The sequence below is a fragment of the Eschrichtius robustus genome, chromosome 6 (genome assembly GCF_028021215.1).
Source record: "Eschrichtius robustus isolate mEscRob2 chromosome 6, mEscRob2.pri, whole genome shotgun sequence".
Lineage (NCBI taxonomy): Eukaryota > Metazoa > Chordata > Mammalia > Artiodactyla > Eschrichtiidae > Eschrichtius > Eschrichtius robustus.
The window spans coordinates 18,386,601-18,405,313 of NC_090829.1; the positions used below are offsets into that span (position 1 = coordinate 18,386,601).

General features: G+C 35.1%; 1 protein-coding gene across 1 annotated transcript in view; it reads right to left on the reverse strand.

Moving 5' to 3' along the window:
• The window catches only part of STAG1 (STAG1 cohesin complex component), a 426,258-nt gene that overhangs the window by 235,605 nt on the left and 171,940 nt on the right, over nucleotides 1-18,713 (reverse strand). Inside the window, exon 5 of the mRNA XM_068545965.1 lies at nucleotides 10,430-10,526. Within this exon, the coding sequence (XP_068402066.1) occupies nucleotides 10,430-10,526 (97 nt within the window). The remainder of the gene's footprint in view (nucleotides 1-10,429; nucleotides 10,527-18,713) is intronic.

Here is an 18,713-nt window from a genome sequence, read left to right on the forward strand (position 1 = left end):
AGTTTGGAATTAACTATTTTGAAAAGAAACTTTTAGGTGCTTTTTTTGGCCTATTGATACCATGAAAAAATTACTGAGACGGTAATCAGCCCATGAGATGCGAAATTCAGGAAACTCTTGATGTCACCGTTCCTGGGTGAGATCAATTCTCTAGCAATCCTAACCTCCTAGAAAGCCCTCATGCATTTGGAAATCCACTGTTAGGAACAAGCACTGCAACACAGAACCATTACTTGTTATAACCAACTAAGAAGGTATTTCTAACCCATAATAAACAAGCTTAAGAAACACATCCTTAATAACTAAAAAAATCACATTGTCACTGAAAACTATTTATCAATACCTCTGATATATATTTCTTAAATCTGTTATATACTGGTGCTAGAATACACCCAAATATATATGCCTTTACCAGTGGTGTTTTAAACAATGATAATACTTTGAATATAGAGATAACATATCTTTATTTTGTTATACATAATATAAATATTATCATTGTGTTCTTAGTTTCCTCAGAATTTATTTCTATGAAAATTTATGAAGTTACACAGCTTTTAAAATGCATAACTGTAAGTGAACAGTGTTTGAATGAACTTCTCCTTTGCGATCTTTCCTACTTGATACTGAATATACCCTATTATCACACATTGATTTAGTCAGTAGTATATTTTAACTAAGGGTTCCAGCAGTAAAAAGAATTCATTCCAGATGGTTTAAATAAAGAGGTTTTAATGAGGAGAACACAGATGTGTGAGAAAGGTTAAGGAAACAGCTAGGTCTGCTGATGCAACTTAAAATAGCTAACGTAGGAAACCAATACCACACCCTAGACTCAAGGATCGAGATGAGAAAATAGTAATAAGAGAGCAATATAAAAGAGGGGCTGCTGAAACTACTCACAACATGGTGTTCCAATTTGTCGTGTCATTTGAGGGATGTTCCTTCTAGTCAAAAAGTAGGAAAATAAGTTTTGTAACTTTTTCCTCCCTTACTTGGTTCTCATCCCACTTTAGCCAAAAATTTTAACATCTTTTTGTTCTTGATTCTTATGTAGTGTTAGAGGAAAATGGGCTGATATGAAAGAACACCAATGTAGATACTGGAAATTACTTTGCAACACAAGGAGTCCTTATAAAATGCAAACCTTATCTCAATAAATAATATAAAAAAATTTCCCCATGTGTCCTTCACCTTCTGAACTTCCCCTGTAATGTGCCACCATGCAAATGTTTCCAATATTGTTTGAACTGTAGTTTAATCCATCAATCATTTCTTTTATAACTTACAGATTTTGACTTACACTTAATTTTGAGTCACATTTTATTACCACTCCAAGGTAATAAAAAATTTATTCCATGTTTTCTTCTAGTGCTTTTATTATTTCTTTCTTTCTCGTATTTATTTGTTCTTTTTGTAAAAAAAAATTTAGTTTGTTTCTGCTATTTATTGTTGTTTTTATATTTAAACTCCTGATGCACTGGGAATTTATCTTGGCGCACATTATCAAGTAAGGTGTAGATCTGAAATAATTTCCAACATTTTCCACATTTGTTATCTTAAAAATATCTTTTTTTTTTTTAAGATTTAATTTTATTTATTTTTGGCTGTGTTGGGTTTTCGTTGCTGTGCGCAGGCTTTCTCTAGTTGTGGCAAGAGGGGGCTGTTCTTCGTTGTGGAGCACGGGCTCTAGGCACGCGGGCTTGAGTCATTGTGGCACGTGGGCTCAGTAGTTGTGGCTTGTGGGCTCTAGAGCACAGGCTCAGTAGTTGTGGTGCATGGGCTTAGTTGCTCCGCGGCACATGGGATCTTCCCGGACCAGGGCTCGAACCCATGTCCCCCGCATTGGCAGGCGGATTCTTAACCACTGCGCCACAGGGAAGCCCCTTAAAAAGATCTTTTATTCTATCTCTTCTAACTGCCTATTCTAATAAAAAACAAACATACTAACTCATCTATAGTATCTCCATCTCAATAACTTACCAAATTACTTTATTGTTTTGTAACACTTTTATTAAAGGATAGTAGTTTACAATATTATATTACTTTCAAGTGTACAACATTGTGATTTAATATTTTTATGGATTTAAAGTTATAAAATATTAGCTATACTCCCTGTGCTGTAAAATATGCTGTTGCATCTTATCTATTTTATACATAGTAGTTTCCTCCTACCCCTATTTTGCCCCTCCCCCACCCCTCTTCCAACTAGTAAACTTGAGTTTGTTCTCTATGAGTCAGTTTGTTTTGTTATTTTATTCATTTATTTTTTAGAGTCCATATGTCAGTGATAACATAGAATAGTTTTCTGTCTCCATCTGAATGATTTCACTAGACAAAATAAATCCTGGTTCCATCCATGTTCTTGCAAATGGCAAAATTTCATTGTTTTTTATGACTCAGTAATATTCCACTGTGTATATATACCACATCTTCTTTATCCATTCCTCTATTATTGGACACTTAGGTTGCTTCCATATCTTGGCCATTGTAAATAATGCTGCTATGAACACTGGGGTACATGTATCTTTTCAAAATAGTGTTTTCATTTTCCTTGGACATATACCTAGGAGTAGAATTGCTAAGTCATATGGCAGTTCTATTTTCATTTTTTTGAAGAACCTGCATACAGTTTTCCATAATGGCTACACCAAAGTACATTCCCACGGATGTGGGTCTTTTTAATGATAGCCATTCTGACAGGTGTTCAGTGATACCTCACTGTGCTTTTGGTTTGCATTTCCATGATGAGTAGTGATGCTGAGCATCTTTTCATGTGGCTGTTGGCCATCTGTAAGTCTTCTTTGCAAACATGCCTACTCAGGTCCTCTGTCCATTTTTAATTGGATTGTTTGTTTCTTTGATGTTGAGTTTTATGAGTTCTTTATGTATTTTGGATATTAACCCCTTGTCAAATATATTGTTTGCAAATATTTCTCCCATTCAGTAGGCGTCCTTTTCATTTTGTTGACAGTTTCCTTTGCTGTGCAAAAGCTTTTAAATTTGATGTAGTCCCATTTGTTTATTTTTGCTTTTGTTTCCCTTGCCTGAAGAGAAACATCCAAAAAAATATTACTAAGACTGATGTCAAAGAGAGGACTGTGACTTCTTCCAGAAGTTTTATGGTTTCAGGTCTTAACATATAAGTGTTTAATCCATTTTGAGTTTGTTTCTGTATATGGTGTGAGAAAGCAGTCCAGTTTGATTCTTTTTCATGTAGCTGTCCAGTTTTCCCAGCACTACTTTTTGAAGAGACTGTCTTTTTCCTATTATATATTCTTGCTTCCTTTTTGTACATTAATTGACCACATGTGGGTCGGTTTCTTTCTGGTTTCTATTCTGTTCCAGTGATCTATCTGTCTGTTTTTGTGCCAGTACCATACTGTTTTGATTACCATAGCTTTGTAGCATAGTCTGAAATCAGGGAGCAAGATTCCTCCAGCTTTAATCTTTTTAATCAAGATTGCTTTGGCCATTAAAGGTCTTCTGTGGTTCCATATACTTTTTAGAATTATTCTTGTTCTGTAAAAATCGTCATGGGTATTTTCATATGGATTCTATTAAATCTGTAGATAGCTTTGAGTATTACGGACATTTTAACAATATTTATTCTTTCAATCTATGAACATGGGGTATCTGTTTTTTTGTATCATCTTTAGTTTCCTTCAACAATGTTTTATGAGTATAGATTTTCCACCTCCTTGGTTAAGTTTATTCCTAGGTATTTTATTCTTTTCAATGAGATTTTAAATGGAATTGTTTTGTCTTCTCTGACAGTTCATTACTAGTGTTTAGAAAAGCATCAGATATCTGTATATTAATCTTGTATCCTGCCAATGTTACTAAATTCATTTATTAGTTCTAACAATATTTTGGTGGAGACTTCAGGGTTTTCCATATATAGTATCATATCATCTGCAAATAGTGACAGTTTTATTTCTTCCCTTCAAATCTGGATTCCTTTATTTCTTTTTCTTCTCTGATTGCTGTGGCTAAGACTTCCAATACTATGTTAAATAGAAGGGGTGAGAGTGAGCATAACTTGTCTTATTTCTGAAAAGCTTTCAGGTTTCCACTACTGAGTATGATGTTAGCTGTGAGTTTGTCATAAACAGACTTTATTATGTTGCCATGTTTCCTCTATACCCACTTTGATGAGAGTTTTTATCACGAATGAATGTTGAATTTTATCAATTGAAATGATTGTGTGATTTTTATTCTTCTTTTTGTGAATATGGCGTATCACACTGATTGATTTACGAATGTTGAACCATCCTTGGGTCCCTATATTAAACCCAACTTGATCATTGTGTATGGTCCTTTTTATATATTGCTGAATTTGGTTTACTAATATTTTCTTGAGGTTTTCTGCAGCTATATTCATCAGAGACATTGGTCTGTAATTTCTTTTTTTTTTTAAATTTGTAGTCTTTGTCTAGTTTTGGTATCTGTGTGATAGTGGCCTCATAGAATGAATTTGGGAACGTTCCCTCCTCTTCAATTTTTTGGAAAAGTTTGAGAAGGATAGGTAGTAGCTATTCTTCATATGTTTGGCAGAATTCCCCTGTGAAGCCATCCAGTCCTGGACCACACTTGCCCTGTTCAGAAGTAAGGCCAGGTCAGAACCAGCTCTAGACCAGTATGTGGTTCAAACCTCTCATTCCCCAAGGAGGATCCCCGAGCTTCTGACATCCTCTCCTCACTAGGGTGCAAGTCCAGACCTGATCATTTCTCCTCCCTTCCTATCCAACTCCATGTGGATCTTTCTTTACAGTCTTGGTTATAGAAAAGCCTTTCTCCCAGCCTACACTTTGTTTCAACGACAGCAGGTACACATGTACTGTATTTCTGAGGTGCTTATGGGGGGAAGGGAGCTCAGCGTCCTCATATTCTGCCATTTTGATCTCCCTCTTTCAGAATTATTATATTGCCTTTATTAGTTTTGCAAACAGTTTCTCTTGAAATTTCTAAACTTTCAATATTACTCCTAAATAGTAATCATACTTCAATTTATTATCCAAATGTGTCAGCTTATATTGCCAATATTAAATAGGAGTTGTGAGAGTGGACATCCCTGCCTTGTTTGACTTCAGTGAAAATGACTCTACTAGTTTCCCTTGAGCATGATGTTGGCTTTGGGGTTAAAAGGCTTTTTTTTTTCCTTCCATTTTCTACTTTCCAGACTTTACAGAAAAGTTGTAAGAGAAGTACAAGGGATTTCTGAATATCCATCACCAAATTCTCAGATGTAAACATTTTACATTTGTTTTATCCTTCTTTCACTCTTTACATATCCCTTTATTCATCAATACTCCTGTGTATATTTCCCCCCCAAAACAAAAATGTTATACAACTACAGTACAATGATCAGAATGATGAAATTAACAATTTAATATGTATGTTCTAACCCACAAAACTGATTTCGGATTTCAGTATTTGTCTCAATAATGTTCTTTTTACCAAAAAAAAATCTAAGATCGTGCACTGCATTCAGTTCCTTTAGTATCGAATCTGGAACAGTTCTCTGAGTCATTTCTTTGTATTTCATGATACTGACACTTCTAAAGAGTACAGGATAGTTATTGTGAAAAATATATCTCAATTTGAGCTCATCCAACGTTTCCTCATGAGTAGATTTAGGCTCTAAACTTTTGGCAAGAATACTACAAAAGTGAGGTTGAGTTCTTCTTCTAGGTGCATAACACGAAGTACATGCTATTAACTGGTTCTATAACTGGCAGTGTTTGCTTTCATCATTTGTTTATGGTGATGTCTACCAAGTCTGTACAGGTAAAGTATCAATACCATTTTACCCATAATAAATATCTTGTAAGGAGACAATTTGAGGAGGTAAATACTGTGTTCTTCACTTTCCCCCACTAGTTTTACAGTGTGAGCACTGAGCTCAAAATTTACTTTAGTTTATACTTTTTACACTCGTCACTGTGGTTATGTTATTTATGCTACGGCATGGCATGGTTCATCTGTTCTGATAGCATCCAGTTTTAGGATTTTCCCTCCATCTTTATTGATTTTTCTTTTTTTTCTTTCTGAGTATGCAAAACATGAAGATAACTCCAAAGTCAAGACTATTCAAAAAGTATATTCCAGTAAGTGTCATCCCTTTACCCCAATTCCCTCTAAGCTTTCCACTTCATTTACATACACACACACACCCAATGGGCAGCCAATCATTCTATTTTATCTTTTTTTGGTTTTTTTTGGTCAAGTGACCAGATACATGTGTATATTCTATTATTTCCCTTTCTTTCTTCTAAAAAAAAACTCGAATACTTTTAGACACTCTTTTGCACTTTGCACTTTAAAAATGTATCCTGAAAAATCTCCCTGCATTAGTCCACAGAGATCTTCCTCATAATTTTTTGCAATGACAAAAAAATCCATTGTATAAGTTGTACCAAAGTTTATTCAATCACTGTCCTATATCTCAGCATTTAGGTTGTTTCCAATATTTTACAAGTACAAACAATATGGTATTGAGTAACCCTGTGAATTTGTTTTCATAAAACTGGAGGTATTATCTTCATGGCAAAATTCCAGAAACAGGATGGCTAGGTCAAAAGATAAAAACATATGTAATTTTGGTAGATAATGTCAAATTTCTTTCCATGAGAATTGTATCAATTTGTATTCCAACAAACAATGTAATAGTGTCTCTTTCCTCACAGTCTAAAAAACAGAGTGTTGTTATGACTTTTAATTTTTATCAATCTGATAGGCAAAAATGGTATCTTGGTATAGCTGTATTTTGTAGTTCTCTTCTTTCATATGTTTTAATATCTGCTTACTACAGTTTCACAGGTACTTGGGTCTATTTTAGATTTTTACTATACTGCACTGATGTGAGAGACAGTAAGTTTTCTCTCTTAAACATATTAAGAAAATATGCATCTATGTCTGTTTTATTAAAATGTTTTAAAATCCATTTTGTCAAATTTTTTTCAGGAACTATGAAAACAGCTGAAAGGAAGTGGCAAGGGATAAGAACAGAGAATTCAAGAAAAAGAAATAGAAATGGCTGTCAAGCCACACTCGTAAGAGAAATACAAATTAAATCATCCAAATACAAAAATTAACCATGGATCAATGACCTACATATAAGATCTAAAATGATAAAACTATTAGAAGAAAACATAGAGATAAATCTTCAGGCTCTTAGAATTTGCAATGGATTCTTAGATTTGACACCACAAGCATGAGCAAAAAAATTAAAAAATAGGTAAGTTGGACTTCATAAAAATTTAAAACTTTTGTTCATCAAAGAGTATCTTTAAGAAAGTGAAGAGAACAACCTACAGAGCGGGAAGCCAATAGTTGCAAGTTATAAACAGTTGCATGTTGTATATCTGATAAGGATTTAATATTCAGAATGTATAAAGAACTCTAATAACTCACAACAAAAATAAAAACCATCTAATTTTAAAATAAGCACAGGATCAAATACACATTTGTTCAAAAAAGATATACAAATTGCCAAAAGTACATGAAAAGATGCTCAAGATCACTGGTGGTTAAGAAAATGCAAATCAAAACCATAATAAGAAACCACTTCATAATCCCTAGGTCAGTAAAATTTAAAAATCGGAAAATAAAAGTGTTTTAGAGGATGTGGAGAAATAAGAATCTTCATACATTTCTGGAATTTAAAATGGTGCAGCTGCTGTGAAAACAGTTTGGCAGTTCCTCAAAAAGTTAAAATAGAATTACCACATGATCCAGCAATTTCACTCCTAGGTATTTACACCAAAGATTTAAAAAATAAGTACTCAAGCAGATATCTGTCCATGAACGTTCACAGCAATATTCACAGCAACCAAAACGTGAAAACAACCCAATGTCCATCGACAGATGAATGGATAAACAAATTGTAACATATACATAAAATGAAATAAACTATCAATACATGCTACTACTTGGATAAACCTCGAAGACATTATGCTAAATGAAAGACATCAGAAACAAAAGGTCACATATTGGACAACTCCTTTTACATAAAATGACTAAAACAGGCAAATCCATAGGAGTAGAAAGCAGATCAGTGATTGCCAAGGGTTGCAGGGAAGAAGGGAAAGAGGAATGACTATGTAATGAATATTAGGTATTCTTCTGGGGTGATAAAAAGAAAAGTTTTGATACTAGAGAGAGGTGGTTGCACAACACTGTTAATGTGCTAAAAACTACTGAACTGCCCACTTTAAAATGGTTGTTAATTGTTTAAGTGAATTTCACCTCAATTTTAAAAAATCATACTGACATATTTTTAAATCATTCCTAAGAGCAATACAAAAATTTGATAAAAACGCTTTGTTGAAAAGACCAAGAAGAAACAGACATTTTCATATATTACTGATAGGAGTAAAAATGGGTACAATTCCCATATCAGGAAATTTGGCAATATCTAATATAATTACAAATATATTAACCTACAGACATTCTTCCACCAGTAGCAAATAAGGTACACACAAAATTACTCATTGTAACAGCAAAAGACTACAGATAATGCAATGGTCTGTTAACAGAAGACTAGTTAAATAAATTGTTGTACATACACACAAAGAAATGAATGCTATGATGCTGGAAAAGAAGGGAGGGGAGGGGAGGGGAGGGGAGAAGGGAGGGAAGGAAGGAAACCAAGAAAGCTCTTTATACACCAGTATCTTTTGGGGGGGGGGGGAGGGGCGGAAAGAGCATATATTTCCTATTGATATAGATAGACAGATGAATATACAACAAAGTAGTTAAGAGCAATTAACTCTGTGGACATAGATAGGAAGGCAAGAAGTGGTAAAGGCTCTTTCCTTTACATATCTTTTTTTTTTTTTTGGTTTTTTGAACCATGGGAATGAATTACAAAAGGAAAATTTTTTAAGACTACCAGTTGTTTTAAAATCAAAACTCAATCTAACAGGACCCTTCACAGTTTAGACAAGATAACATATGTAAAGCACATCACTCAGTGCTTGCCTTTCCCATTTTAAGACTGTAAAATTAACAAACTCACTTTCCTTCTAATAAACTAATCTCTTGCCAATCCTCACCTGTCTCTATGCTCTAGGATTCAGCCATAAACTCTCTTTATGTCCTGGAGTGTGCTGTATTTTCTTGTCTTCCGGAATTTTTACACAATCTGTTAACTTTGGCCTTTCTCCTCCTCCTTAATTTTCTCTTACTCAACCTCAGTCCCAGGGTAGAGTTTCTTCCTCTGAGATGCATTTTCTTACAAATATCCCCACATTCACACATACACAGAAACACACAGCCTAGGATGGATCAGAAGCTCCTCCTTGTTATCCCCACACTACCCTCTGGTTAGACATATAGACTTCAGATTGAGACAAGCCTGAATCTAAATCGTGAATTTGGCACTTACAAACTGTATGATGTCCAAAAACTAATCTAAGCCCTGTATTCTCAGTTTCCTGAACTACAGAATAAAAATCACATCTGACTGATAGAAGTGTCAAACCAATATTAAATGAGCTAATGTATGTAAAGCACACAGCTTGGCACATACTAGCCATTAAACTGTAACCAGTTTTATTATTATTACTTTCATGGCACTGAGCACTTTAGTAAACTATTGGTACATTTCCCTCTTTTTCTTTGAGATAAAGCTTTCTTTAAAAATTAAACGTACTCAACACTGGGGCAGAGACTGTCTTGATAATATCTGTATACTTTGGAACAGTGCTTAGTATAACTTAGGTACTCTGTAAATATTTGATAAAACTTCTTATGTCAATATGGTGAGCGATAACTTGGTCAGAAATAAGAAAGCCTTCAAGAAATCAATTTGATCAGTGATCTCAATAAAAGACAACCATTCTTTCTGTATTAATAAGAACGGTGTTTACCAACTGATTTTCCCCATATAGTACAATTTAACCTGTTAATATTTATTCTAGAGAAGATAAGTATCTATCAGTTATCTATTAATATGATAAAAATAAAACTTTACTTTTAACAAATTGTCTATGGATTCCAAATGACTGCAAACTTAAGAAAACTGATTTTCATACTTATGTTACCTTGAATTATTTAAGCTTCAAGCATTTCATCTATAACATGAGGATTCAAAATAATGAATTTTAGCAACTAGTACAGTTTACAATATGGAGCACAGATACAAATAATATCAGTAAATATTAATTATAAAATCTTATGACCTAAAAAGCCAATTCATAAATTCATTAATTTCAGATTTCCTTCAAAATATTAAAAAATTCAGAAGTCTGTTGAGTAAAACCAAACCAGAAAAAAATATGTATACTTAAATAAAAATAATTTTATCAGAAAAAGATGAGCACATAATTCCAGGATGAATTATAAAATGACTAACACAAGGTAAAGTAAATTTGACACTGCTGGACTGACAGTCTTAATGTACATCATTTATTCCAACATTCTGTACCTCGACATCCTGAACACTGGATAAAAAAGTTGATTAAATCCAGAAGTGCGATGTCCCTGTCCTGTTTATATGATTCAATCCAGTCATCGACCACAGACTGTGGGGGGAAAAAAACATAAAATTAAAAATTAAAAAATTTATATTATAGCAAATAAATTTTCAAAAAATTCCTGTTTTTCCATGTGTATCTATTTAAACAAGAAAACTACTTACCTAAAATTATCTCTCTGTAGCCAAATAAAAGTAGAGATTCCCTCATGTTGAAAGGCGATTCAAAGGTAAATTACTAGGTTTCAGAAATTCGTGCAAAATAGAGCACAATATAAGTCTGACTTTACCAGTCATATGAAGTCCAATAATTATTAAACAACTATAGATACTAATATTCAAACCATATTGTGAAAATAACACAAAAAGTAACTTCACTTATACATAGATATAAGCTTTCTGAGTATCAGAAAACCCAGCAGAGCATAAAAAGAATACACACCATATATAATAAAATGCATTTTTTCCCCAGGAATACAAGGATGACTCAATATTAGGAACTCAAACAATTCAATTTATCAACAACGTAAAGAAAAATAAATGATTTTAACACTAGATCTCAAAAAGGTATCTGATAAAAATCCTGCAGCCAAGCTTAATAAAAAATGTCTAGAAAAACTAGTGTTATGTGATATGCTGGGAAACATAAAGACAAAGACTACAACATATTTGTTGTTGAAATCCTTAACACTTTTCAGCTCTAAAATAGAATGAGGCAAGGATGCATCCCTAAGCATTCAACACAGATTTTAAAAGTTTTTAGTTTGTGCAAAAATTAGTAAAATATTAGTAAACACAATTCTCCTTTCCTATAGTTGATAAGAAAAGTTGAGTCTCTACCAAACTGACTTGAAAGATGAATTAAAAAATTTGACAAGACAACTGACAAAAGATAAATGTACAAAATAAAATTTTAATATTGGCAATATATAAGCAATATAAATAGATTGAGAAGGCTGTTCACAATGAAAATCATCTAAAAACAAACTCAAAGACTGTATAAATTTTAATGATGAAAATTATAAAAAACTTACAGGATATAGAAAATGACCTAAATAAGTTTCATATACTGAAGTTTTAAAAAAAGGTTTAGTGTTGTATCAATAAAGTCTTTCCAAATTGCTAGAAAACTTTAATGTGATTTCACTTAGCATACTACCAGGCAGAATTGTTGCGGGTCTTTCTGGGGGTGGGAGGTGGGGAAAGCACAGGAAACCAATAAAAATAATTTTTTAAAAAATTTTAAATCAATTTTTAGTTTCGTATTTAGGTATAAGGTATAATTATATACAGTAAATGCGTAAATCTTAAGTTACTCCCTTGATGAAAATTTACATATACATACACCTGTATAACCATAACCAAAATGAAAATATAAAAAAATTTCCAGAACTGAAACAGGCTGCCTCATGTTCCCTTCCAGGCAGTAACCATCACAAATGTCAATAGTTTAACTATTATTCCTTTACAGTAGATATGTTTTTGAAATTCATATAATACTGTGCTTTGTGTTTGATTTCTTCCAGTCAATGTTTTATCAGTGAGATTCAGTCATGTTATAGTATGTGTTATCAGTAATTCCTTGTTTGTACTGCTGGATAGTATTTCATTGTATTAATATAGTATATTTTATAACCCATTTTACTACTGATGTACATGAGAGTCGTTTCCATCTTAGGGCTATCACAAATAAAATTGTTATGAACATACCTGTACACATTGTTTGACATAAACGTTTTTTCTGCTGTATATATACTTAGTAGCAGACTTATTAACAAACAGAATACATATATATTGAGGGCCAGTACACAATGTCATCCAATTTTCCAAAACAGATGTATTAAATTATACATCCTCCAGCAATGTATGATATTAGGTGCGCCACATCCTCACCAATACCAGGTGTTGTCAGTCCTTTTATTTTAACCCATTCTGTTGGAGCATACCCCTTTCCCTTCTTTAATGACCTCTTCTACTGAGGAGCAATTGTATTTCCTTCTCTAATATGAAAGGGAGGACTTTATTATTAACTGCTGATGTATATAACACTGTTTCTCTGTCTCATCACATCAGTGTCTGGAAGATTTTGTTTTAAAAGTACAAAGAAAATACAACGGTGGTAGGAGAGGCTAAAAAGAAAAAGAAAGAACGGCATGGTATCTGTTCAGGGTTCACCTCTGTTGCATAATGCGTTCAGGCCCTCTTGGCTAAAAATGATGGTGAGGCCTAAGAATGGATAGAGCAGGTTAGCAGTGACTTTGAGACTCAGGAGCAAAGCAGAAATGCTTTGTGACCCAGGTAATGAAGTATGGCACACAGCAGAGAAGGAAGCCATCTCCCCACTTCTATATGGGGCCCAGCATTGTGAACGCACTCTGAACACGGTGACCAAATTTTTCTTTAGCTCCCAAAGCATAAATGTTAATTTATAATCCCACCAGTTATATATGAAGAGCCCAAAACATTCTGAATAAGTAAGACTAACGAGGAGGGACTTGCATTAGAAATATTAAAACAATACAAAAATACTGAAAACAACATAGATTGAAAGCAATGTACGCCTAGAAAAGTAATACAAGACAACAGAGCACAGAAACAGATCCAGGTATATTTAAAACAAGCTGTAACAGAAGAGATATTTCAATTTTAGATAGAAAAGGGTGGTTTATTTAATAAATAATACTGATATAATTGGTTATTCACCTGGAAAGAAACGAAGTTATACCTTTATCAGAGACATGTAGGGGCAAAGGAATCTAAACAACTAACTCCAGAGAGATAAGCCCTTCTTAGACTGGCAGAGACTGATGAGTATTAGAGGCACTGCCAAGTATGGGCACAGGTGGATGGATGATACAACCTGTCATAATATATAGGGCCTTGGCTGATGGGGAAAAGAAGAGGATAAAACAAAAAACTACATAAGGTACATCAAAACTAAATAGATGGGAATCTTCAATAAAGAGAAAAAAATTTAAAGCATCCATAGGGTACATACAGGAGACAAAAGGATAAGATATATGGCACACTTCTCATTAAAAATAATAAAAGTCAGTGGATGATGGGATGACATATTTAAAGAAAGAAAGAAAAAACTGTCCGTCAGTTGGGGATAAAACCCAGCTTCTCCATCGTCCCATAAAAATCAACGTCTGAACAGCTATCCAAGAACAAAACCAGATCCAGGAGACCTCTATAGTCCACTTACGAAGTTTTAAGAACAACAAAACTGAGAATAATCACATTAGAAGAAAAGGAAGGTAACTCCATTTTGCCTGCATCATCCCATTCCCCAAACTGGCACTGTTCAGTGCTCAGAAGGAACTTCCCAGTTAGAAAGAGTTCCTCTTGCCAAGAAAAGAAGTGTGGGGTGACTGACCAGCTTCTCCAGCTTCACAGTGCAACGTACAGTGGTCCTGCTTTGGTTTCGCCCCACCTAGACCAGCAAACCTGAGATGTACTGAGCTGGCTAGGAACAAGGAATAAAAGCAGAAGCTATTATTAGCAGACAAGCTGCCAGAGGGATCACAATTCACAGAGACCTGCTCTTCAGACAAACTCAGCAAATTTCACCAACGAGGAAGTCAAAGGCCACTGTAGACCCCCACAGATGTTGCCAGCTTTTCCCCCACAGGTATTTGTGTTTGTGTTCACTGATGCCAACTTCCTGAGTCCCTCTCTGCACCCTTCCCCCACCAATACCAAGACCTACACTATTAGCCACTATATGCTCTTTTATAAATAAATAAATAAATACAGAAAGAGAAAGAGAATATATACAGTATAGCTCTCGACAGCTGCGAGAGTATAAGACGCCAGCCACCTGAATCCCTACCCACCCACAGCAGAGCCAGGGAGCCACACGTGCAGCCAACTAGGGCTGATGCAGCTGCACAAATGCAAGATACCAGCCTAACACCACCCACCCACACTGAACCCCACCACTGTGCCCATGCTCAGGGATTGCCCCTCCAACTGCGCACTACTAGCCTGACAGCCATCATTGGCCTCCACTGCAATGAGCATGCATGTGGCGGAAGGGAGGGATATGCAGCCACCGGTGAGCACCACCTAAAACCAAGGCACCCCACAGCTTCTTGTGGGCCCAGATCAGGTCCTGCCTCCTGTCACTGGCCAGCACCAGCATGCCCACCTAAACTTAGCCACCCCAAGCTGTGCATTGCATACCCCTGTCCAATGCCCACCACCAGCCTCCAATGCAGTGTGCACACCTGTGGGGAGACTGTAAAAAAACCATAGGAGAGGAAGCTGATGGCTAGGGACTCCACTTCAGCCAATGAGACCACAGTTGGCCCCAATCCTTGCTCTCTGCAGTGGCCCTCATCACTACAAGGGTGCCTGTGACTGGCCTCTACCACAGCCTGCCTTGGTCCCTAGCTGACAAATCTAGAGGCACTGCTTAGAACTACTGCAGATCCCCCACAGTGCTTATCAAGAACCACACAGTTGTCAACAGTGTGGACCCCAGTGGCCTGAGCTAAAGACACATCATGCCCACATGGACCCAAGCTGCCACATGCCCCCACATTTGTCACCCTGCATCACTATACCCAGTGTCACAGCATGATCCAGTGTCCTCTCACCCACAGGTGAAAGGCCTCCCCTTATCAAATTCAGTCTATAAAGTCTGGAAGGGGTAACAGCTTCTTCAAATGCATGAACAGGAAAACAAAGCAATAGGGATTACGAAGAATTTGGGAAATATATCTCTACCAAAGAATACAGTAAGCCTATAGTAACTGGCCCAAAGAAATGAAGATCCAGGAATTGCCTGACAAAGAATTCAAAATAATTGTTCTGCAGATGGTCAGAGAGCTATAAGAGAACACATATAAAAGATTAATGTATCAGGGAAAAAATACAAGAACAAAATGAGAAGTTCAACAAAGAGACAGAAAACAAAAGAAAGAACCAAACAGAAATTTTGAAACAAGAATACAATGACCGTAGTGAAGAATTCAATACAGAATGTATTTATTATTTATTTCCCCATTCGACCATTCTGTATCTTTTGATTAGAGAACTTAGTGAATTTACATTTAAAGTAACTATTGATAGGTATGTGCTTATTGCCATTTTGTTAATTGTTTTCAAGCTGTTTTTGTAGTTCCTCTCTATTCCTTTCTTCTTCTCTTGCAACAAATGAAAAAGGCAATGTAACATACCAAAATTTATGGGATGCAGCAAAAGCAGTTCTAAGAGAGAAGTTCACTGTGATAAATACCTACCTCAAGAAACAAGAAAAATCTCAAATAAACAACCTAACTTTACACCTCAAGGAACTTGAAAAAAAAAAAAGAAGAATAAATGAAGCCCAAAGTTAGTGGCAGGAAGGAAATAATAAAGATTAGAACAGAAATAAATGAAATAGAGACTAAAAAGCCAACAGAAAAGATCAATGAAACTAAAAGCTGGTTCTCTGAAAAAATAAACAAAATTGACAAACCTTTACCTAGACTCACCAAGAAAAAAAGGCAGAGAACTCAAAAAAATAAAATCAGAAACGAAAGAGATGTTACAATTGATTCCACAAAAATGCAAAGCGTTATAAAAGACTACTATGAACAATCATATGCCAACAAATTGGACAACCTAGGAAAAAAATGAGTAAATGCCTAGAAACATACAACCTAGTAATACTTTATCACGATGAAATGGAAAATCTAAACTGACCAATTACTAGCAAGGAGTATGAATCAGTAATTAAAAGCCTCCTAACAAACAAAAGTCCAGGACTAGAAGGCTTCACTAGTGACTTCTAACAAACATTCTAAGAATTAATGCCAGTCCTCCTCAAACTCCTTCAAAAAAAGGAAGAGTGTGGAAGTCTTCCAAACACATTTTATGAGGCCAGTACTACCCTGATACCAAAACCAGACAAAAAATGCCACAAGAAAAGGCCAATATTCCTGATGAACATAGATGCAAAAATCCTCAACAAATATTAGCAAATCAAATTCGACGATGCATTAATAGGATCATATACCATGATAGAGCAGGATTTAGTCCTGTGATGCAAGGATGGTTCAAGATGCAAAAATAAATGTGATACACCACATTAATAGAATAAAAGATAAAAACTGCATGATCCTATCGATAAGTGCAGGAAAAGCTTCTGACACAATACAGTATTCATTTATGATAAAAACTCTAAAACAAACTGGGTATAGAAGGAACAAACCTCAACACAATAAAGGCCATATATAACACCCACAGCCAACATTACTCAATAGTGTAAGGCTGAAAAGATTTTCTCTGAGATCAGGAAAGACCAGAGTCAACAAACACTCTCATCACGCCTATTCAACATAATACTAGAAGTCCTAGCCAGAGCAATCAGTCAAGAAAAATAAAAGGTATCCAAATAGAAAAGGAAGAAGTAAAACTTTTTTTTTTTCAGATGATATGACCTTCCATACAGAAAATCTTAAAGACTCCATCAAAAAACTGTTAGAACAAATAAACCTATTAAGTTGCAGGATACAAAATCAACAAACAGAAAACAGTTGCATTTCTATACTACATAAAATTGCATTTCTATATTAAATCAAATTTAACAAATCACTAAATTTAACAGCAAAAAAATCCAATTTAAAAGTTGGCAGAGAAACTGAATAGTTTTCCATAGAAGGAATACAAATGGCCAAGAAATACGTGAAAAGATGCTCAACATCACTAATCATCAGGAAAATGCAAATCAAAACCACGAAGAGATATTAATGTCACACTTGTTTGGAACGGCTATTAAAAAGATAAGAGATAACAAGTGTTGGTGAGGGTGTGCACTGTTGGTGGAAATGCCAACTGGTACAGCCACTACATAACACAGTACAGATGTACCTCAAAAAATTAAAAAATAGAACTACCATATGATCCAGAAATCCCACTTCTGGGTATATATGCAGAGGAATTAAAATCAGGATTTTATTAAAATATCTGCACTTCCATGTTCACTGCATTCACAATAGCCAAAATATGGAAACAACCTCAGTGTCTGTTAAAAGATGAATGGATAAGGAAAATGTGGTGTATGTATATACACAATGGAATACTAATTCGTCCATGAGAAAGGAGGAAATCTTGCCACTTGCAACAACTTGGATGAACCCTGAAGGCACTGTACTAGGTGAAGTAAGTCAGAGAAAGACAAATACTATATGATATCACTTATACGTGGAATCTAAAAAAAAAAGCCAAACTCAAGAGAAATAGACACAGAGTAGTATTTACCTGGGCTTGGGGGTAAGGGAAATGGTGAGAAGTTAGTCAAAGGGTACAAATTTCCAGTTGAAAGATTAACAAATTCTGGGGATATAACATACAGAACAGTGACTATAGCTAATAATACTGTATTATATACTTGAATGTTGCTAAAAGAGTACATCTTAAATGTTCTCACCAGAAAAAACAAATGGTAATAATGTGAAGGGATGGAGATGTCAGTTAAAGCTATGGTGGTAATTATTTTGCAACATACAAATGTATCAAATCAACACACTGTACACCTTAAACTTACACAATCTTATAGTCAATTTTATCTCAATAAAGGTAGAGGAAATAAAAAAGAAGAAACTGCCCATCTAGAATTTTGTATCTGGCCAAAAGGTATCTTTCAAATAAAAGCAACATAAAAACTTCTCAAACAAAACAAAACCAAGCAGATAGACTAATAAACACTCCTCTTGAAAGAAAACTACCCAGACTGAATAAAAATCAATCACATGATATTTACAAGAGACACACTTTAAATATAATAGCACAGATAGGTTGCACTAAAAGGGAGAAAAAATGTATACCATGCAAACATTAACTATAAAAAAAGCTGTTATGACTATGTTTACAGCAGACAAAGAAATCAAAACAAGGAATTACAAACATTAAAAAAAAACATGTTTTATGGGACTTCCCTGGTGGCACAGTGGTTAAGAATCTGCCTGCCAATGCAGGGGACACGGGTTCGAGCCCTGATCTGGGAAGATCCCACATGCCACGGAGCAACTAAGCCCGTGTGCCACAACTACTGAGCCTGTGCTCTAGGGCCCACGAGCCACGACTACTGAAGCCTGCGCCTAGAGCCCATGCTCCACAACAAGAGAAGCCACCTCAATGAGAAGCCCACGCATCACAAGGAAGAGCAGCCGCCGCTCACTGCAACTAGAGAAAGTCCGCGCGCAGCAACGAAGACCTAATGCAGCCATAAATAAATAAATAAATA